The sequence below is a fragment of the Drosophila mojavensis genome, unplaced genomic scaffold, assembly GCF_018153725.1.
Source record: "Drosophila mojavensis isolate 15081-1352.22 unplaced genomic scaffold, ASM1815372v1 contig_82, whole genome shotgun sequence".
NCBI classification, from domain to species: domain Eukaryota; kingdom Metazoa; phylum Arthropoda; class Insecta; order Diptera; family Drosophilidae; genus Drosophila; species Drosophila mojavensis.
The window spans coordinates 525,159-548,312 of NW_025318908.1; the positions used below are offsets into that span (position 1 = coordinate 525,159).

Below are 23,154 nucleotides of genomic sequence, written 5' to 3' on the forward strand. Positions count from 1 at the left end.
GTCGAAGACTAATGCTACGTATTTTAGTACAAAAGTAATGATTATAAATGACTTAGTTATAATTTAGATTTACACAATATTTTGAAATGTGAAGTATATAAATAATAAAGTATTTTAATACATTTTAAAAATTTATCTTTTAATAAATACTTTAAAGTGTTCAAGTTTTTGTTTATTATTAGATGTTTAATATAAAAGATACTAATATTTTTCTTTGCATTGTACACATTTTCTAAAGCCCTATCAATTTTTAGATATTCTCGCTATCTTCATAATAATGATTTCTGCTATAAATAGTAATTTTTAATATAAATATAAATTTATTATTTTATATGTATATCATCCTTGAATAATACTATAACAAATAATCAATAATATATTTAAATATAATATTACTACTTTTCCCATTTACTGCATACGAGGAATTCGCAAAAAAAAATTAACCCAGGTTCTCAAAAATCCAATGTGCTCTCCATCACTCCTACTCTGCTTCGCTCCCTATCCATCTCCCTCGCTCTCTAGCTATCGGTCGCTTGCTCTCTTCAGTCGGTTGACAAAACCCAACGAACGGAATTGCAGCCGCCGCGATCGAGAAAGTCCAAGAGCGAAATGCAGACAGAGGCGAATTGAGCTGACGTCATACCTGCGATGCGGCCGCCATAGGCTCGAGTTCGCGTCAAGCGGCCGTTCCATGTGCTAGAGCGAGACAACTAATGTGCTGCGCAGCAAGAAGAGCTAGCAGCGAATGGCGAATAGCGAACGAGCAAAGCGCAAAACATCGATCTGAGCAATGGCCGGCAGGATCGTGCGTCAGTTGTGTTTCGTCTTTGTCGCTGCGTGCACCCACGAGCTAAGTTAACGGATAGCGGGGCGTGAGTCAGCCAAATTGACAAGACAGATAAACAGTGCAAAAGATATATTCTATATATATAAATATATATTTCAATATATATATATACAGATATTGTTGAGTGCAAAAGTCAAGTCAAGTAGTTTCAAAATTGCCAATCAAACAATGAGCACACGCTCGGTGTCGCCAAAGGTGTTGCTGGACATTAGCTACAAGCCAACGCTGCCCAACATCATGGAGCTGCAACATAATGTCATCAAGCTCATCCAGGTGGAGCAGCACGCCTATATGCAGCTGATGGATCAGCCCACAGCGCACTACATGCAACACCAGCACCAGCACCAACCCAGCAACCAACACCAACAGCACCAACAACAGCATCAGCAACAGCCACAGCAACAGCAGCAGCAACAATATGCGCCGTTGCCTTCGTTGGCACCCAACGCTGCGGACTATGCGGCCTATGGCATAACTGAGTTGGAGGATACGGATTATAATATTCCAAGCAACGAGGTGCTCAGTACCAGTAGCAATCAGAGTGCTCAAAGCAGCCTGGAGCTGAACAACAACCAAAACAGCTTTGACCAGCAGCAACAGGCGTCAGCCACAGCAGCAACAGCAGCAGCAGGAGGCGTGGCAGCTGCATCTCCTCATGGCTACTTGCTCAACGAGCACGGCAAGCGGTCGCGCAGCAGCAGCGACTACGACTGCCAATCGGATGCCCTGTCCATGCAGCCCGAACACAAGAAACTGTTGCAGCAGCAGCAGCAGCAGCAGCAACAACAACAACAACAGCAACAACAACAGCAACAACAATTGTATGTGGACTATTTGCCCACCACTGTGGACGAGGTGGCCGCAGCTCAGACGCAGGCGCAGGCGCCCAGCCAACAAACCTCCTGCGTCTCGCCCCACTCTCATTCACAGTCGCATTTCGATTTTGCCGCCGACGAGGAGCTGCAAGATCACAAGCCGCACATCTTCAAATATGGCGGATATCCCCAAGCAATCAATCAGCAGCAACAACAACAGCAACAGCAACAGCAACAGCAGCAGCAGCAGCAACAACAACATCAACACCCACAACAACAACAACTTCACTTCCAGAGCAACTACAGAGCAGGGTATGTAAATCCTTTAAATTTAAATAGAGCAGCATCGTTCCACCAATTTCTGATAGATACCCCGTTAACTCTGCTACGAACAAAAGTAAACAAATAGTAAAAGCTTTTTCCCTTTTAAAATATTCATTTAATTTGAGAAATATTATAGCGGGAAGGCTTTATTATTTAGAAACATAAACCAGATCGAATATGCACTTCGAAAAAAACATTTCTCGAATCACAAATGAAAATTGAATATAAATTATATTCACATATATTCTATGCGAATAACGAGATATTATTATTACGTGCATTTTTCAATACTCCTCCTTTTTGATCATTTTGAATGGTAAAACATATCCAGTCAATATCCTTGAAAGAGATTTCCAATTCATACATAGCATTTACATATGTCTGCCTCTAGTGTAAAAAAAAGAACTTGAGATCTGTTTTTGTTTTTCAAAATAAATAAATTTCAACTAATTTGTTTCTTTATGAATGTGAAAATACAAAAAAATACAGATGAGTCCATAAGATTTGTACAAAGTATTTTATTTTATACAAAGTACAAAATCTCTATAAATAATGGATTACTATTTACTTATTATGTATTCTTGATTACTTTACTTTATATGTATCCCCCTTAGACCGAATTACGACGCCTATGAACCGGCTAACAGTCTGAATGGCAGCGCCTACTCGAGTTCCGATCGCGACGATATGGAATATGCTCGCCACACCGCGCTCAGCTCAGTGGGCGGCTACGCCAAGGAGGATGAGCTCGAGGACATGTCGCCCACCTGTCTAGGCGACGAGGGCAGCCTGCTGGATGCCGGCGACGTGACCGGAAAAGCGTTTCGCAAGCCCCGCCGCCGGCTCAAGCGCAAGCCCAGCAAGTCGGAGGAGACGGACGAGTTCAGCAACCAGCGAGTCATGGCCAATGTCCGGGAGCGCCAGCGCACCCAGAGCCTCAACGACGCCTTCAAGGCCCTGCAGCAGATCATACCCACTCTGCCGAGCGACAAGCTGAGCAAAATACAGACGCTCAAGCTGGCCACAAGGTAAGTCCGTAATCGTTTACGCCGGGCATTTCCGGCCTGGGCTTAACCCAGTTCTTGCTAGCTCTTTAGATCATACCTGAGTTGGGAACTTTACGCAATTCCGAAAATTCCAATGAACCGAAGACTATTTCGAATAGGAGCGCAACCCAAATAAATATCCCCAGCTCAAGGGAAAGCGCAAAGTGTCAGGAATAATTCAATTAGTTGTTAAAAAGTACAAATATTTTACGGAAAATGCCGTAAAACTGACAAAAATTTTAATTAATTTTTGTTGAAATATTTCAAGAATTTCTAAATATTAAATATAAAAAGGATTTTCAATGAAAGTTAAAGTTTTCTTACTTACATTTTCGTAATTTTATAATTATTTATTAAATTAAAAATACGCTATTTTCTATGCTTCAAAAATATTCTGAGCTGCGCTGAGTTTTTAAAGGATTTTCTATAACTTATCGAAATCTCTCTCATCCTTGCAGATATATCGACTTCCTCTGCCGCATGCTCAGCTCGAGCGACATCTCGCTGCTAAAGGCGCTGGAGGCGCAGTCGTCGCCGTTGTCGCCTGGCTATGGGAATGCCAACACCCTGCTGAGTGCCGCCAATGGGGCCGAGGCTGATCTCAAGTGCCTGCGCAAGGCGAACGGAGCGCCGATTATTCCGCCCGAGAAACTGAGCTATCTATTTGGGGTCTGGCGCATGGAGGGCGACGCGCAGCACCAGAAGGTCTAGGCGCAGGAGTGGGCGCAGGAGAAGTAGTGCCGACTGCCATTGGGGCTTCCAGTTACTGAACCATAATGCACACAGCGTGAATAATTCCAATGCGAGTGCCAGCGAGCACTTGCAGCTCTTTCCATATCTTATAGATGACTAAGCTAAACATTATTTAAATATTAACCGAAATAAAAGGGGGAATGAAGAGAAGAAAATCCTTAAAAGTATGTAAGCCAAATATTGCTTAGGTTTAATTGTATGTCTAGCGCTAACTAATTTAAAATGTATAAATTAAAAGAAAATATAATTCAAACAAACGAAAAACATCAAATCGGCATCGCCGCCATTTTTCTTACTTCTTGCGGCTGTTTTTTCCTCCTCGTTGTTGTTGCTCTTGTTGTTGTTTTTGTTGTTGAATATTTTCCCCCCATTAAATTAGGCGCGAAAATGTCGCCGTTGGGGGGGTCCAACTTTATAGTGCAATATATGAACATAAGTTCACATACATACATACATACATATATATTAATGTATATATAACAGCGTCGACGACATACTTAGAGCGTAACGTCATACCACGGACGATTCAGTCGAGGCAGCCACATTTATGTATCTCAAAGATACAGAGCCGAAGATCTGTTCCACTCTTTCTCGCTCTCACTCTCTCTCTTTCTCTGTCTCTCGCTCTCTCGCCCTCGTTTGCTCATGGGAAAGAAGCGTTTAAAGCGAAATTCTGTCGAGAAAGAAAATGGCAACCGGAGACGACGTCAGCCGAGGGCTTGGCAATGGGAACACCATCCACATCCGGTGATTTATGTTCATTTGTTTAATACTCATTTTTATTTTTCTTTCATTTCATTTCGCTTTTTTGTTTTTTGTATTTCATTTTGCTTGGAGTTTCCCCGGGCTGCGCATAAAACTGTTTACAATGTGTACACAAAAGTATTTATGTCGCCAAAAATGGCTATTTAAAATTCACATAATTAGCTCAGTCAGTTGATTTAGTCTGCGTGGAGCGCTTCAAAGGCGAACCAAATATCATTTTTAGTTGCTACGCTTAATTGCTTTTTAAATGACAGCCTGGCATGAATGTTTCGAATTATATACAAACTACTGCGGGCTACGCTATTCCTATTCCTTTGCCCATATGTAGAGAGATAAATATCCAGTCAACCACGTTGACAGGTTGTTGTAGATACACACACACACAGTCGTTCCGTAAGTGGGGTAAATCTTTGAATATGTACAGCGGTACTTGCGACTCTTTGAATGACGAATGCCAAAGTGAGTGGTGGAGGGAGAGAGAGAGACATCCAGAGAAAAAGAGAGAGAAAGATATATATTGCCTACTCAAACTGGCCAAAAGGAGCTCTTCTACTTAAGTTTGAACATCAAGCAGGGGTACCTAAATATTACAAGATTGTGATATACTTTTAAAGTCGTTGTTATATCAATTATTTAGGATTCACAAACGGATGGATGAGTTGCTTGTCTATCCCCTTGTCTGCAATCGTTAAAATCAGTTCTAGATGCCTATGTACGACTGTATTCCTCACGAACCACCTTGCTCCAGTCCATCTTCTTAGCGCTTTGATTTGCAGAATTTTGACATTACACCCTGAACCCATTGAAAATGGGAAATCAGGGTATAATGGTTTTGTTAAAAGTATGTAACAGGCAGAAGGAGGCGTTGCAGACCCCGCATGTAAGAAGTAAGAAAGCTCTAGTCGAGACTGCTCGACTACGAGATCCCCTGAGCCCTTCGAGCAATAGCTGTTTCAATCATTTTTCGCATCTTTCTGCTTACACAAGACACACACACACGCGCATCGACGTTCCCTGCAGCCTGGAAAGCCCAGAACTTGGTATTGGTACCCAAGGCAAACCACCAGAGGACCCATCTTCGTATAGACACATCTGTCTGTTAGACACCATGGGAAAGGTGTTTGAGAAACTGATTGGCTCTAGACTGGAGCCTTCTATTGTTACATACTTCCCATTTTCAATGGGTTCAGAGTATAAAAACTTCAAGGAAATATAAATTCATCTGTTTAAGTATTTGTCTTAATAAAGAACAAGTATTTAGTATTAGAAGAGAGGAGAATAAACAATATTTGGCGAGTATGAAACATAAAGGAAATGATGAACAATAACATAACTTTAAATTATTTAATAATATTTTTTGGTAAAACACATCAATGTAACTTTACAATATATATACAAGAATAATAATTTAAGATAATAAGCATAATAAAATTTATAACAATACGAAATCCTCTAATAAACGGTTTTCACAGTACGTTTATAAAAGATTCAGTCGAACTATACTATATGCTTATAAGGAAATACTAAATTTTTATAAGGAAAATCATATTTTCCTTGACATTGGAAACCGAAAACCCTAATTCTCCAGTATAAGAAAACATATTTAGTTCCACTCAATCCAGTTGAGAGCTAGAGTTTCCCTGAAACGCAGGAACATTTTCAGATATATACACATATATATGTACACATATATACATCATTTCAAGGAGCGAACGAAACCACCTTTATGTGGGAATGCCGAATGCCCCAACCCCGAACTGTCAACGCCCCCAATAACTATGTCTGCGATGTTTGGGTACCTAAAAAGCATTTGAGAATCTTCTCAAATAACGCGCGTATAGATTGTGTAACTAAATTTAGAAATGAGGGATCTCGCACACTACTACATAAACATATGCATGTCCTTGCGCCGCCATTTTCAAGCTGATTTCGGTCCATTGTATTTTCCTATTGTTTTTTGCATGCCAAAAATTCACATGGCTGTTAAGGACGATCGTTGTGGCACATGGCAGTCAATGGCATGCGCTGCGAATCACAGCAAGGCTCTGACCAAAGGACCTCATGTTGCTTGCCAAACACCGTTTTTTCCTAACATATGTGACAGCAGCTCGACTCGACGCGGCTCAACTCGACTCGTAAATGAAATGAAAACAACGCGCGTGGGAGTAGGCGCTGAATGCGTGTTGTGCCTGTGTCCTTTTTACCTATTGCCTGAGCTGAAGTAGGCGCCGCCTAATGGTTCCTCGACTCTCAGCCATGGTCCATGTATGTGTCGAAAAATCCTCCTTTTCTCATTTCGATTCATTCAGGCAACTTACCAGCCCCGACAAAAGGGCGTTACACTGAACAACAGACATATATGGTATATTAGAATTGTTTTCCTTATCCTATTTTCTTCTGTTGCCTGTCAAACTCCAGATTTAATTAGCTGTAGTTTCTATAACTTTAGTTTTTAGATATTAGTCCTGGGTATGAATATCTAACTGCACTGAAGTCAGCTTCAGTTTGTTGAATTATCCTCTTGATATTTAATATTTATTCTCTTAAATAACAGTTAATTTCTGGCTGCATTCTAAGCACGCTAAACAAATGCCTCGTTGCTGTTTTAACATTTATAAATATATTTTACCTCTATATTTCTTATGTATTATTCGAATATATTAACTATTATAATTTGAGTATGATAGGCCACATTTAAGTCTTTCGAAATTTGTTCTGTGTTGATATTTACTTAGCATAAATTATTATTATTGTGCTATGCCGAGCTCTATATAACTTTTGAAGAAGAACGATGCTCGATTCGAATAAAGATTTTACATTTATATTTTTATTGAGTTGCGGCCATGTAAAATATTAATGGCAATTTCTATGAATGATTTTATTTATTGGCAAAACCATTAAAACAAAATCTAAAACAATTGCCGAGTGCTGCGGGCCGCCAGACAGTTGCCCCCATGTTGCGAGCAACACGGTGTGTCCAAAAAGTATACGAGGCGTTTCGGATTTCGAAATGCGAGCAGCAGCTACTCGAAGAACGGAAGCTAGCGATGGAGGCGAGCGAGACATGGCAGGAGGAGGAGGAAGAGGATCAAGAGCTGGAGCAGTAGGAGACTGTATTGTGTGCGACCCAGAAGGCGAACGCATTCATTTGAGGCCTGTTGATTGATTTTTAGTAGGAAGCCCCTGTCTTTCTGTCTCCCTCCGTTTCTCTCTCTCTCTCTCTCTGTCTCTCTCTCTCGCACTAGAAAACCTTCGCTGAGCAGAACATCTGCTTCACGCAACGTTGAATGCGACAAAATATGCACAGACTGAGTAATTAAAATCAATATTCGCGTCTCGAGGTGTTCAGGCATTTGTCGAACTGGACCAGCATCGAATCAACAGAAAATGCAATTTGCTTTCAGTTCGCTATCGTTGTTGCTGTTAATGTTGTTTTGGTCGTGTTCGCTGCCGCTGACTGCAGCTCGAGTGCATGCGGCGATCAATCAACGATCAAAGTTCATCAAGTTGACCCAGCTGACTAATGGCAAACGCCCGAGTTGGCTTCGCACGTCAACAACAACAGCAGCAGCAGCAGCAAGTTGCGCTAATGTACTAGACACACTAATGTATACACACACACACACACACGCACATACACTGACAGAAGTACGCTTACATAAAAATATATGTATGTATCTTGAATTCGTATAGGCATAAAAGTACATACTATAATAGAAAAACGCATGTATATTAGAATGTTGCCACGAACTGGCAATTGATCGACTAAAAAGTACTCTCTAATATCCTTAACCAAATGCTATGAATTGTGTAGATAATAGTTATTTTATTACTGTTTAGTTTTTTTTATGATTTTGAATACATATAAATTAGTTAAGTTACATAATATATGAAGGATGAATTCATAGATAATTTAAGTAATAAATAATCTAATCTATTTTCGTATATGATGTATTAGATCAATTTCGTTCCAACATTTTTATTTATTGCTTCAAATTGTGTATTTTGAAGATTATTGAATATTGATGTATAATATTCTATTATACATATTCTCTTCATGGCATATTTCTAAAATTTTCTTATGTATTATTATTTTTATTATTTTCTTATATATTCTTATATATTATTATATTTTATTATAGCTGCAAATCTTTTAATTCAGCTCAATATTTTACAGTTTTTTTAATGTCAATTTAATCATAATCTTAAATCTACACCCATGATTCCTTATTTTATTCCTTAACAGTCAATTTCATTTGATTCTCCGGCGATCCACGGAATATAATAATTTCAGCCTTTGTTGCCGAATCCAAATGATCCACGTAATCTTGACATCCGTTAATGCTTATTTCTTATCTCCCAAAAGTATGCAAGTACAATTATATTCATCGAAATAAATAATTAAGTACATAACAATAAGTAAGAGCATCCGGGAGCAATTTAAAATATTCCTAAATTTAAGTTTTGTAAATCAAATAAATGAAAAATATGTACATAACAAAAATCATTTATTAATTAAAGGACTCTGCTATAGATAGACCGACTGTGCATACTCCCTCTAGCAACACGAATACCCCTTTTAGATATCAATCATTTTAGGGCCTGCTAGACATAGTGTACAAAAATCGAGCAATCTCATCAAGAGAGAGCGAGAGAGCGGGAGAGAGAGCGGTATAGTTAAAGGCGCAAGGCGGGTGCTGAACTGAAAAGGAACCGCCTGTCTGTCTGTCTGTCCGTCCGTTTGGGTAGCTAGTTGCTGGTAGTTGATGGCGGGTCTCGCGTCGAGCGCATAAATATTTTGCTTTTATATTTTTTCAGCCGAAGGAGCGCAGCACATAAACCCCTACGTAGTCGCTGTCTATAAACAAAAAAGCGTCCATAAAAAAGCACAGGCCGAAGGCAGCGACGCTGGCAGCGACATCGCGTCAGCGTTGGCGGTCGCCAATGAAAAAACAACATCAACTACAACAGCAACAACGACGACCAATCGACGCACTTTTTGTTTATTTACACAAAAAGATTTTAGTGACTCGAACAGGGGTAGTCAGGAAGTAACTAAGTAAAATGCCTGTTTGAACTCTACGAAAAAAAAATTAAAAAATGAAATTATAAAAGAAAGAAAGATCGTTTATCGAGCTACCAAAATAATGGCTGCTCGCCTTCTACTGCTGCTTCTTCTTATTCTTCTCCTTCTTCTTCGTCTCCATCTTCATTATGTTCAGCTTGGTTTTGTGTTCGGTGGGGGTTCTGGGAACAGTGTCCGCTGCATCATTTGATGTAAACGCTTGACACTTTGCGCCGGCGAGGCAAACCGCAAGCAGCCAACATCTGGCGGCTGCCCAAAAAGATTAATTTCTGACAGCGCGGGAGCATCCCCAAAGGCCAATCATACCAACACAAACACACACACTTACCCATACTCATACATATATGCTGATGTACAGCTTCGGCTGTAGCTGCTGATGGACACTGATGCGCGTTTTCCACGCCACGCTTTTTCACGGCCGCATCTATCAATTCGTGCTGCCGGCTGTCGTAATACAAGACTTTCAAATACAATTGAATTCGTATTACAGATATGTGTATATAATATATACGTACATACAGATTCAAATATATGCGTTTCTTTGTGGCACTGGCCTGGAACAGAGCTCTTCGGCGTCAATGGGTCTCTAAAACTAATCATGTGCCAAGCGCGGAGACATAAAACATCGCCCAACAGCCACTTGACAATATTCAGTTTGGCTTCTGGGGAGGGTATTGTAAGTTAGTCATAAAGGGCGAGAGGCAATTCATTGATCAGGGCGTCGGAATAAATCAGTCGCATAATCATATAACACTAACCAAATATTTAATCATCTATTTTCAATCATGCTACTCGTGATAGGTCTGCTTTTCGGGCTCCTTGCCTCGTAACTCGAAATCCATATAGGATGTTCTCTGTATCTCAGTATGAAGAGTATATCTCTCTTGTGAAGAGTGTTCAAACGTCTACCATGCATTCAGGTTCGGTTCTTTCGAGCTGTTTAGTACTTCATTATAAGCGCACTAACGATGTTATGTTAATGATCTCAGACCCAGAATCCACTTGACAAAATGCAGCAGCAACAAAAACAACAACAGAACAGATATTTCACTCCAGTCGGGCAAGGGGGGCCAGCATCAAGGGTGCAGCTCGTCTCTGAAGGGACGTGTGTACATATATATGTATATATATTTGTATTGTACACATACAGCCCTATATTAAGTTATGTGCATATCTATATATATATATATATGCATTTATTTTTTGCACGGACGGACACTTTTATGTCCCGGCAATGTGTGAAAAAGTCGGTAAAATGTCGGGCATTTCTTTGCTGGCTTGTTATATTTGTTGTATACGAGTTCATACATCTATATGGCGTTATAGCATCTGCATGGTCGGGGTACTGTTGATTGGCATAGCTATAAAAATTCTTAGTGCCCATGCATGAGTTGCCATTGAAAGTTGTTGATGACAGATGCTGAAGCAGGTATATGTACGATGGGATGCGATTGCGAGGCGAGAAAACCTCTTCAAATTCAAACATATTCTTAAAAGCCAATCCTAAATATTAATAGCTTAGAGTTCATGTAACTCTATAAGCTTGCAAGCACTGAGTACATAAAAAATAATTTTTGAATTTCATAAATGAATTTTTATACATTTGTATGTGTCAGAGCAATAATTAATTAAATAAAAAATTAATTAAGTAGGAATTACTTTACTACTTAACACTATCTTTATATCCATTTGGAATAGTAATGCTAGCATAATATCTGTATTAATATTAGTACTGTTAATGGTCTATTAAAACTCTCTCTGAAAAATAAACTCATAAAGTCACGAGTAATATTATTTTGCTTAATCTTACACTGCAAACGTTCCAGCAGTTTATCAAAGGGTTGTTAGATATACATAGCCGATTAGCAGGCACAATTAACAGTCATGCGCTTATCACAACAAACTGTAGCGCAGATCAATTGTATTTCAAAGATTCTAGTCCCAGAAATATATATTGAAATACAGTACTAAAATCTCTTATTTAAGTATTTAGGTTATATTGATCTGTTTGCTAGGATCATCATTAAAGTAGTAGCTCTGCGCAGGTTTCAGGGCATGTGCTAGTCGGGAGCGCCCGATTATTAATATTATTAATAAAGTGTATAATGCTTTTCAGTTCGTTATTCAGATTTATACTAAGTAGTCTATAAATATTGTATCTTCTTACAAAGAGCATTTCAAATTCGTTGTCAGTATAAAATGCATTTTAGTCTTTCAGTTTAGATGAGTTGACATATGTATGTCTCCATTAGGCGTCCACTATTTGCTTTTAAGCCCCCATTAAGAATGGGAAGAAAGCGCCAGCAATTATAAAAATGAAAGACAAATAATTTTAGCTACTTGCTTATCTTCCAAGCACACATTCTAAGGCACCTAGGTACACCTGAGGTAACTGTTCTTTCAATTGATTTATTGTATCCATACATATTCGTAGATCAATAAACTCAACTCGTTTGCAAAAATGCTTAGCCACACTCGAACGAGCTAATCGATTCGTAATTGACTTCAAAGCACTGTTAAAATAACACTAAATAGACGCCTGTTTTTAATGAATTGTCAGATGATCCACCCAAGCACCAAATAAATAAATGTGAAATTCTCGATAATAAAAATCAGAAGTAATTTTTTCAACATACATACATATGCTTACTTGCATATTACTAACACTAACTATAAATACCTCTCATCTGAAAACTTCAAATAGTTTCGCAATGTCAATTAACCCCGTTCCGAATCTCCCACAAATGCATTTGGTTCATTTGAGCTCTGCTCTTGAGACAATTTAGCCAAGTCATGTTAATCTGTATATATGCATGTACATGCATATGCACACATACAAATATAAAAATCTTTCATATATATGTTTTCTTTTATAAGCTTGTGTGTATTTGAATTTAAAGCTTTACTGAACTGTGATGCACTTGTTTGCACGCATGACCAGAGGAAGAGAGGGCTCGACTACCTCCTCTCCCTCCCTCTCCGTCTCTTTCCTTCCCTCTTCACGACTACGAGCCAACGCATATACAACATACATGCATATATATATAAATATGTATATATGATAAAGAGAGCCGAGCAAAACACGTGTTTCGAATTAAATGCAATTGTCTTGCTCTGTCCCGCCCCCGCTCTACCCTTCGCATGTTGCGTGCAGAATTTCTAATAGCATTTTCTTAGGCTTTCGTCTCTCTCTTTCTCTCTCTCTCTCTCTATCTTTCGCTTGTTATATTCGGTTCTGTTTTTATAGCGACATTGTCGATGTGTCTTTTACGTCCCCCGTTGAAATGTTAACGGCAACCGGTCTGCGAGAGACAAACATATAAGAGACCGATCTGCTAGAATTCTAAAACTGAAAAATGCTCGATCGTGAGACACCCTTAGTAAAGTCTGAATAATGACTATTATCAGTAAGAATGAAAATATGAAAGTTACGTTTCAATTCCATGTGATCCTATAAAATGCTACTATAAATATTTTTGTACAAAAAACTGAAACTGTGTGCACTATTTTCATCTCTATTTGAGTTCCAGATTTGATCGTCTCTTTTACTGTAGTTTAATGCAATAAAATGCTCTTCATGAATACTCTACTATACTTGAGACGGGATAGACTGAGTTTTATTAGTCATGTGCGAATATGTTCAAAATGTGCCTCTGCTGTTAAATCTCTCTTTCAACTGAATAGTTTGTATAACTTTTGTTTTCCTTTATTTAATATGCTACAACTAAAAAATCACGAGCATATGACGAATAATTGAAATAAAAATAAAATAATTCAAATAGGCAGCATATTACATACGTTTCCATTCCACGTGCTCCTCAAAGAAGTCACAACGGAAACAACACGAGGAGATGAACAATAAGTAATGACAGCACATAAAAATAAGGGAAAAATATATATTTTTAATATATATAAAAATGTTAGTATATGTTTAAAAAAGTATTAATATCAATAAAATTACAAAAAGTATAAATAAATATTTTATAAAATTAAATTCAACAATGATGAAAAAATTTTAAGAAATATTTTCTAAACTAAAAAACTGTGACATACCACACTGTGTCGTTGATATACTCAACGGTATACAGAGTATATTTGCAGCAATTTGCACGTGCGTGCAACCAAATAAAAATATGCACGCAAGGAGCCAAAACTTCAATCAAAGGCAGCAATCAAATTCTATCTAAGATACTTGTAGCAGAGCCAGCGCTCACTCACCCATACACTGCCACACACACACACACTGGCATCTGCAGGTGCAGCTGCGCTTGTATTGTTTTAACCTGAAGCCAGCTTTGACGTCGCGACGTCGACGCAGACGGCGACTGCTGCCAGTTGAAGCCATAAGCTTGAGCTTGGGCAGCGACTCGGCTTGGGCGCAGTTGACGAGCTGAGCTGTTGGCCTAAAGACGCGACCGGCAAAACGAGCAAACGGAACAATGAAACAGTAAACGCTTGGCAGCAAATCAACTGGAACCTCACGGAAATCGCATATGCAACAAGAGTGAATAAGTGCGTGCCACAAAGCTTTGCCTGAAGATCGTATTCGAGTTGAGCGTCGCGACGTCGCGTCGATAGGTTTGCTTTTCGAGCCCTCACTTAGAGTGGGCAACGGTTGTTTAGATGTGCCACAGATGGAGTGCAAAAAAGAACGAACAACAAAGAGTGAAGAGTAAAGAGTGAAAATGAATTGCAGAGAAAATGAAACACATTGTGAAAGTGAAGATGCTTCATCATTCAGCATTGTTGCCTTGTGAAGATGTGACTGCTGGCCGGGACTTTGGCCTCATTGCAACTACGTCAGGGAAACAATAATAACAAAACTTAAAAAAAACAACAGCAACAAGAAAGCTGAATGTAAAAAAACCCAGCTGCAGTTGCAATATCTTAACTACTTTTTGTTGTTTACTTGTAGCAAATGTGTCGTTTGACTTTGATTGAATTAACTAAATAAAATAGCAAGAGCCATGCAAAGAAAATAATTGCGCTTCAAAGTCAGTGTTCTATAGATTATCTGTAATTATATACCTGTTTTATATATAATTTGTACGTTACCCAATCACAAATAGTTAGAAATGAATCCCTCATCGATGTCTCCTTATATTAAAAATTGTAGTGTAGTAGTCTCTCTGTATTAAATAGACTCACAAGATGTTAAAGTAAAGAACGAAACTGTTTAAAATGAAAGCATAAAATGTTTATAATTATTTCAAAGCATATTTCCATTTTAGCAAAGATTACGAGTAAAATATAAATTTATATTTTTAAAACACCGATGTTATATTTTCTTATTTATTATCCGAAAACTAAGCAGACTATTTGGCGTTCCAGACTTTATCGTCTTTTTATATCCTGATTTCAATGCCGATTTCAATGGGAAATCAGGGTATAATGATTTGTTGAAATGTATGTAATAGGCAGAAGGAGGCGTGGCAGACCCCACAAAGTATATATATTCTTGATCAGGGCGACGAGCTGAGCTGACTTAGCCCGGTCCGTCTGTCTGTCTGTCCGTCCTTCCGTCTGTCAATATGCTTGAACGCGTCGATTTAAGAAGATATAAGAGCTAGAGACTTGAAATTTTTTTCCTAGGCCCGTGTATACCACGCGGATATCGAGTGTTGCTTCAAAAATCTATAGCTTTCCCCGTTATTTTGTTTGCGATTAAAAACACTATCGAAAACCCGTAATAATTTATATCTGCTACATTTTTAAGGCAGTCGCCAAAATTTTAAATGTAGATTCATATGTACCTTGTAGAACTTCTATTTTTGTCAAAATTCACCCCCTCACCCACATATTTGTAAGAGGCTTATTTCAAGTACTAGAGACTGGGGCTTTGGCAAATGCATACATACCCGTGCTATAATCATAATCATAATCATAATCTGTTCATGTTCATGAAGATAGTCGACCCAAAAGAAAAGTTATTAAACAATTAAGTTACCATAGTAATCCACCATTGTAGCCAATGCGTGTTTATGCGTGCGTGCGTATGCCTGTGTGTGTGAGTGTGTGTGTGCAAGTGCGAATAATTATTAAAATATCGGTTGCTCGAAGGGTTCAGGGGATCTCGTAGTCGGGCAGTCTCATCTGGAGCTTTCTTACTTGTTTACTATATTTTAATGCAATAAAAAGATCATAATGAATATTCTACTTTACTTGACACTGGATGAGTCTGACTGAGTTTTATTAGTCATGTGCGAATAGGTTCAAAATATACTTTTGGTGCTAAGCTATATTTCAACTAAGTAGTTTGTATAACTAAAGAACAAGTTTTGCCGCATCGAGTTTTTTCAGACAATTGTCAAAAATTGTGGAAAGGGTTTCAAGTTGAAAGAAACCTGAACTGGGCTGCTAGTATTTCTATTAAATTATGTAACAAATACTTAACTACTTATAGTCATAGCCAAGTACGCCTTCCTCTTCTTTAATCAAGAGGTCTTTCCTAGTTGAGAGTCATAATAAGTACTTGAAAATACATTTGAAAGTGGAGGCTCGCATATGAGTTGAGTTACGCTTTGGCTTAGCCATTAATGAGGCGTCGAAATTGCATCCGCTTATGCAAAAAATATAAACAAAAATCATTTTAACAATTACGGCCACGCATAAACCTCGCAGCCAAAGCCCCTGACAATAGCCAAGCCCAAAGCCGTAAATAAGCCTCACCTTGAGCCACACGCAAATAGAAAAGGCCCCAATTGCAGCCTCCAGTACCAGGTAACGCCGCGAACCGCAACTGACGAAAAGGGCAATTTTTCATTGTGTCGGCTCGGCTACAATTCAACTTCACATCTAATTGCCAGCAATCTCATGTTGAAAGTAACAAATAACCCGAGGAAAGAAGAGAGGCGAATGAAACATCGAAAACAAAAAGAAAAGAAAAGCCTAATACTTAACACTTACAGTAGTAATAAAGCCAAGCTTAATTACCCGCAGACTGCAGACGTTAATCAACACTGCCATCGACGCCGCTGAGCGACTCTTATCGGCATCATCTGTCTCACATCGGAGCCCAAAATGAATGATGCTGTTGCCCCTGGCCAAGGTCCGACAGCCTTGAACTCCACACAGGTAACCTATAGTCGATATATTATTAACATTTTTTGGTGCTTTTACGCCCGATCTGAGGCAAAACCTTATATGTGATAAAACACACGAAACCAGTTTTTTACCGATGCTTTTCACACCCTGTGAGCAGAGAACTGGGCAAACGAGTTTGATCAATTAGCCAGGGCGTATGCAGCAGACTTGCTTGATACGAGTCCCAATTATACAATGTAAAAAGTTGAACTATTTCGGACTAGAATTTTAAAAAATTTTATATTTTAATTGTTGCTCAATATTTTCCAAATTTCAAATAAAACTATATTTTCCAGGCGTATGCGTTTGATGGATTACAGGGTATCTCAAAGTGTAGTCCAACCACATGTCGTTAATTGTTTTTATTTCTGGGTTGTTGTCGGTGCCTTTTTATGTTACATAGTTTTATACTCGGTCGCCGCATATATTTTAGATATACTTCGATCGTAGTGCCCGCTTTAAGCTTTGGAAACAAGTTTCTTGTATTCCGCTTAGCCATTCAGTCGCATCTCGATATGAAATGCTCGACTGGGTTTGCAAGTCAAGTCCATGGCGTAGGTCAGCTCTAAACTGGTTGACAGAATACATTCTCTTCCATCTTTGTATAGCATTTGCGACGTTTACATAATTTCTCGTGCGTTAAATCTTGAGATCTGCTCAGTTGCCAGTTACCCATCGATCATTATCTGCTATATGTACACAAATATAGAATATTGCCATGGTAGTCGCTAAATATACCATTTATAAGGAAGTAAGTGCTTTGCGCTTGGGGAATTCCGAAATATAAGATGAGCTCATGGACGGTAAACAATTAGCACTCAAGACTTCAGATTTTATTAATGCTATTTCCTGCATGGCCCCAGATTACTTAATAGTGACTGAATGCCCATGAATCTATTTAGTAACGCGGATTAATATAGTCTAAGAATAGTCTAGAAAAGAATAGATAAAACTGTGTACTATATACAGCGAAGATTAGATGCTCTTCAAATATTTCGGATATACGAGGGAATCTTGAGATATAAAAAGGAAAAATTTCAATTTAAGTATATAATTCTTTTTATTCAATCATTTCTCAAATCTCAATATCCCCAACGGCTAAGAAGTAAACATCAAATATTATGAATATTAAAAAATATTCAAGGGAAATCAAACTCAATAACAGAAATAAAAATAATATCAAATACTCGAACAGAAAAACATAGCTTCAAAAGACAAACATCTAGAGAATCTGATAGAGTCATCGAGTGATACAATATTAAGGACCATGATGAAAAGCACTGAGAATGTGCGACTAGCCGAGGAAGGGGAACTCCCGCCCGTTGCCGTGAAACTGAATATCTGGCACAAGGTAAAGCTGAGTAGCCAAACACCTGTAATCAACTGACGGAACTGCTTCCAAATTCAGATACTTTTCTATTTCGTGGGTCTCACTGCGGCCTTGACCATTTGCCTGTTGATCCGATTATCCAACAAGCTGGCTGCCGATGCCCAACGAAAGGCGATGGTGCACTTTAAAGAGATCTCGAACCGCATCGGCCACCGCTTCGACAATTAACGCCGATCAGTCTCGATCAGACACCCAAATATTTATATTTGCTAAAAGTAACAATTCGCCCACATAGAACTCCTACTACTTAGGGTAAAAAAAAGTGAACAAGTGATCCATGTGCGAGCTAAACAAGCCGCAATTACCAGAGTCGTGGACCTCCACGGAGCTAACCACAGAGTGATGACTCATTATTCACGAAATGTTCACGAAAACATTTGCATAAATCAAGATAATCAACTTTGAGTACTCTTCTAATAAAACGTTCGTTAAGATTGCAGTGAAGATCGTTCAGAATATTGGACTTATATCAAATATATAATATATGTTTTAAACGCTCCTACATATCTCATATGTGATGAGAATGCAAAAATGAGCATAAGCTAAAAATTCAAAGTCTGAAGATGTCTTGTCTTCTCTTGTCTTCTTTTGTCTTACCTTAAGTTAGCAAGTTGAGCAATACTACGAAAGAAAAACAAAAACAAAACAAAGTTCGCAAAATCGCGAACTCAATCGGATAAATATGAAAACTTGTCGCTCTTGACCTTAAGCGACTTAAAGGGCACAGACTTAATGGGATCAGGCGTCAGGTTTTATTTATGGGAAATGTACGTTAGTTTTTAATTACCCTATGCAAAAGCAGTCTAAATTGTTTGGAGTCGAGTTTCTCAAAATCGATGTCAAGAGTCAACAAAAAATTTGATTTAATATATATATATATACCGATATTAAGGTAAGTAAAAGACATTGCGCTTGGGAATGTCGAAACTACAATATCATGGTTACCTACAGTACACTTTGGATAGGAACTGCTATATATTGCAAAACAATTAAATTAAAATATCTATACATGCACATATTTAGCATACGTAAATAACATTTTCGCGTCAGATAGCTGATTTACATAGTTAAGCGCTATAGCTTAGATCAGCTTATATCAAACCTGAAAGTCGTATATGTACGTTAGTAACTAGTTCTCGGTATTAATCGAAAAAATTATTCCGTTTTCAAAAGATTTAAGGCTTTACGCTTTAGTATACTCGATTATATACTATTTACTGTATATTTCAAGCGAAACTGTCAATGTCGTAAATAAAACATAGCGACAATAGCATCGGGAGTGATTGACTAGGGCTTACACTGAATTCTGCATAGGGCTGCAATATTACAGTATGATCTCCAGTAAGGGATATGAATTATCGAACAGCTTTTCTGTCCCTGCTCTTGGCTTTAACAAAAAAACTTGTTTACAATAAAATGTAATATTGATACGATTATCACGAGTCTGCACAGCTTCCACATTGTCTGGGAGCAAAGAGCCAGCTGGAAGGAAAGTTACTTAGAATCGACCTATTGGTATTCATTTCAGACTGCACCTAAGGAAGTGCAAATTAGCATGGGCCAGGACAACGCTAATGCCAGGGAGAAGAGCAACTGCCGCAGCTGGCTTCTGCTGGTGCTCTTGGTGCCAGTCGTAGCCGCGATTGTCACTGTGGTCTGGTACTACGAGGGAACCTGGTATGGACTGGCTGCCCTCTATCTGGGCTTGATGGTGCTGCTGGTGGTAAAGCCAGGCTGGCGCTGGTTTTACATAGCGGCGGTGACTGGGCCCCGCGATACGGTGTAAGACCAATTGGATGCTCTTCCTGTCCATGAGATGTCTCAAATGTTTCTTTATAGCGCTCTGATTGCGTACATACGCGTCTTACTCTTTATCAAGCGGCTGGAGAGGAAGAACCTCAACGTGGGCGACGTGTTCGAGGCGACTGTGGCTAGGCAGCCGGACAAGCTGGCCATCGTCAGCGAGTCGCAGAAGTGGACGTTCCGTCAGCTAAACGAGCATGCGAACCGCGTCGCCAACGTGTTCCACAGTCACGGCTATAAGAAGGGCGACGTAGTCGGCCTGCTGCTGGAGAATCGCGCCGAGTTCGTGGGCACCTGGCTGGGCCTGTCCAAGATTGGCGTTATCACGCCCCTGATCAACACGAACCTGCGTGGCGCCTCGCTGCAGCACAGCATTAAAGTGGGCAACTGCACGGCGCTCATCTACGGCGTAAGCTACCGGTCGGCGGTCATGGATATTGCCAAGGATCTGCCCGCCCATGTGGCGCTCTATCAATTCAACGACGAGACAACTGCAGCTGTACCCACGGAAGGCATAGCCCAGGGCTTAGCGCAGCAGCTGAACACCCTGCTGGAGTCGGCGGCCAAGGATAAGGTCGCCGCCGGGGCCAGTCGAGCCGATCACCACGATAAGCTGGTATACATCTACACATCGGGCACGACCGGACTGCCTAAGGCGGCCGTCATTACGCACTCGCGGTAAGTTCGAGTCCAGAAGACTCTGCAGGACAGATTATGTAGCTTTAATACTCTGTGGCCACAGCTATTTCTTCATAGCCGCTGGGATACACTACACCCTGGGCTTCCGGGACAACGATGTGTTCTACACCCCACTGCCGCTTTACCACACGGCTGGCGGCACTATGACCATGGGCCAAGCGCTGCTCTTCGGGTCCACCGTGGTCATACGCAAGAAATTCAGCGCCTCGGGCTACTTTGCCGACTGCGCCCGCTTCAACTGCACGGTAAGCAGGCAGCACTGCGCGATCTTTGACAAGTTCTCATCTCAGGCATGTTTCCAGGTCGGCCAGTACATTGGCGAGATGGCGCGCTACGTGTTAGCTACGCCGGATGCGCCACACGATCGGCAGCACCAGGTACGCATGGTCTTTGGCAACGGACTGCGCCCGCAGATCTGGAAGCGGTTCGTCGAGCGCTTCAAAATAGCTAAAGTGGGCGAGTTCTACGGCGCCACCGAAGGCAATGCAAACATCATAAACAACGACAACACTGTTGGTGCCATTGGCTTCGTTTCCCGCATACTGCCGCAGGTCTACCCCATTTCTATTATCCGCGCTGACCTCCACACTGGCGAGCCCATACGCAACGAGAAGGGTCTCTGTGAGCTGTGTGCGCCGCATGAGCCGGGCGTGTTCATAGGAAAAATCGTTAAGGGCAATCCATCCCGCGAGTTCTTGGGATATGTGGACACCAAGGCCTCCTCCAAGAAGGTCGTCTACGACGTATTCAGCAAAGGCGACAAGGCATTTATATCGGGCGATCTGCTGGTGGCCGATGAATACGGTTATCTATATTTCAAGGATCGCACGGGCGACACGTTCCGGTGGAAGGGCGAGAACGTCTCCACCAGCGAAGTGGAGGCAGTGCTCAGCAATCTGGTCAACTACAAGGACACCATTGTCTACGGAGTGTTCATACCCCAGACAGAGGGACGCGCCGGCATGGCCGCCATCTATGATCCCACCCGGGAGGTGGATGTGTCCAAGCTGGGCACAGCACTCGCCAGCGCCGTGCCCAGCTATGCCCGTCCGCAATTCCTGCGCTTCTTGCGTCGCATCGATCTAACAGGAACATTCAAGCTGCGTAAGGTGGAGCTGCAGCAGCAGGGCTATAATCCAGCCACAATCGAGGACGAGCTCTTCTACTATTCCCAAGACAATGGCTGCTATGTGCCACTGACGCAGCCCATCTACGACCAAATACAACGTGCCGAGCTGCGCTTCTAAGCCATCTAATGAACTAATGCTGTTGTTCTTAGCTTTAAGTATCATATAAGACTAACAAGATAGAACGAGTATCCTTGAAGTGCTGCAACTTAGTCATATCTCACACAGATCTAAGATCTAAGATGTCTTTTGTGTAAGACGCTTGAATAGGAAAATCATTCAAGCTTTGGAGAAATATACATAAATATGTACTTTACGAATATTACATCTACAAGGGTACAGGTTACTTTTGCCAGAGCGACAAAGCTAGTTTCACATTTCCGAATCTATTTAAGATAAGCTCTGTTTTAGTAAATAGATCCGTGTATTTTGCTATCGTATTAAATAAAAGTCTTACAGGCGAACAGTGGAACAATATCTAAGGTTAAATACTTGTGGGAGGGAGTTGAGCATTTTAGTCCTTTGGAGACACATCCTTTGCGAGCTCGGCACGTTTCTGCTGCTCCATGCGCTGTTCGACCTGGTCGAGGCGTTCGCTCATCGCATCCAGCGAGGTGAGCAGGCCTGCTTGTATTTCACCGTAACGCTTCATGGCCAATATGAGGCTCTCCTCAATTAGTTCGCTTTGCTGAGCATATTCGTCGTTATTTTCCGTGATCTGCTTGAGCTTGTCAAGACACTCGCTGGGTATGCTCCGAAAATATTCGGCACCGAGCGCCGGCTCCAGCTGTTTGATTCGTGCCAGCTGTTCGCTTTGTGCATATAGCTCAGGGGCAACGGCATTTATGTAGACTTCTTTGGCGCGAACCTGCTGCTGCTCCTCCAAGTAGTTGGGATCCAAATATTTCTCCAATTCCGCTGCACGTCCCACGCACTGCTGCACCTGGATTCGTCCCGTTGTGGCTTCGCTCAGCAAGGCGTTGGCAGAACAAAGAGTGTCCACAATGTTGGCAGTCTTCGTTGTGTTTCCATCGTCTCCAACTTGTGCTTCCGGCAGGGGACCTAGCACACGGTTCAATGCATCTATTCTTTTTTCCAAAATGTCTAGGGCTTCCATTATAATAAGCAAATTTCTTAAAGAAAATGGAATGATGTCAGTGCAGTTAAAAAACACAAAAACACACAAAAATACCGAAAAACGCGTTGCAATATTATGGTAATCTTTTACAACACTAATCAGATAAATAGGAATATCGATATTTTATTGGTATATTTGAATATGTTGATACCTTTTTTATACATTTATGTGTATCGCCGCTAATTGCTTTTATTAATATTATAAAAACTACTTTTTGCACACAGTGATGAATCATTCATATTTTTTTTACCTTTGTTTTAATTCATACAATAGTTCTG

At 40.3% G+C, this 23,154-nt stretch overlaps 4 protein-coding genes across 6 annotated transcripts; 3 read left to right on the forward strand and 1 right to left on the reverse strand.

The window, feature by feature from the left end:
- The first annotated feature begins 802 nt into the window (after nt 1-802).
- LOC6581122 (protein twist) lies at nt 803-4,011 on the forward strand. Its single transcript, XM_002006844.4, has 3 exons — nt 803-1,974; nt 2,601-3,014; nt 3,491-4,011. Exons 1-3 carry the CDS (start codon nt 1,016-1,018, stop codon nt 3,741-3,743), a joined length of 1,626 nt encoding a protein of 541 aa, XP_002006880.1. The 5' UTR covers nt 803-1,015; the 3' UTR covers nt 3,744-4,011.
- Nucleotides 4,012-14,005: 9,994 nt separating this feature from the next.
- LOC6581124 (long-chain fatty acid transport protein 4) lies at nt 14,006-22,215 on the forward strand. Of its 3 annotated transcripts, none has more exons than XM_015164618.3 (6): nt 14,006-14,148; nt 16,443-16,710; nt 19,638-19,891; nt 19,949-20,590; nt 20,655-20,856; nt 20,914-22,215. In XM_015164618.3, the coding sequence occupies exons 2-6, from the start codon at nt 16,657-16,659 to the stop codon at nt 21,856-21,858; spliced, it is 2,097 nt and encodes a 698-aa protein (XP_015020104.1). In that variant the 5' UTR covers nt 14,006-14,148; nt 16,443-16,656; the 3' UTR covers nt 21,859-22,215. The 3 variants fall into 3 exon arrangements, with proteins under 3 accessions (XP_015020104.1, XP_015020103.1, XP_043867307.1); XM_015164617.3 differs by having other exon boundaries at nt 16,576-16,710; XM_044011372.1 differs by lacking the exons at nt 14,006-14,148; nt 16,443-16,710 and adding an exon at nt 18,721-19,001.
- On the forward strand, nt 17,828-18,553 carry LOC6581123. Its single transcript, XM_002006845.4, has 2 exons — nt 17,828-18,070; nt 18,128-18,553. Exons 1-2 carry the CDS (start codon nt 17,987-17,989, stop codon nt 18,275-18,277), a joined length of 234 nt encoding a protein of 77 aa, XP_002006881.1. The 5' UTR covers nt 17,828-17,986; the 3' UTR covers nt 18,278-18,553.
- Nucleotides 22,144-22,928, reverse strand: LOC6581125. Its single transcript, XM_002006847.4, has one exon. It carries the CDS (start codon nt 22,853-22,855, stop codon nt 22,253-22,255), a length of 603 nt encoding a protein of 200 aa, XP_002006883.1. The 5' UTR covers nt 22,856-22,928; the 3' UTR covers nt 22,144-22,252.
- Nucleotides 22,929-23,154: the final 226 nt, after the last annotated feature.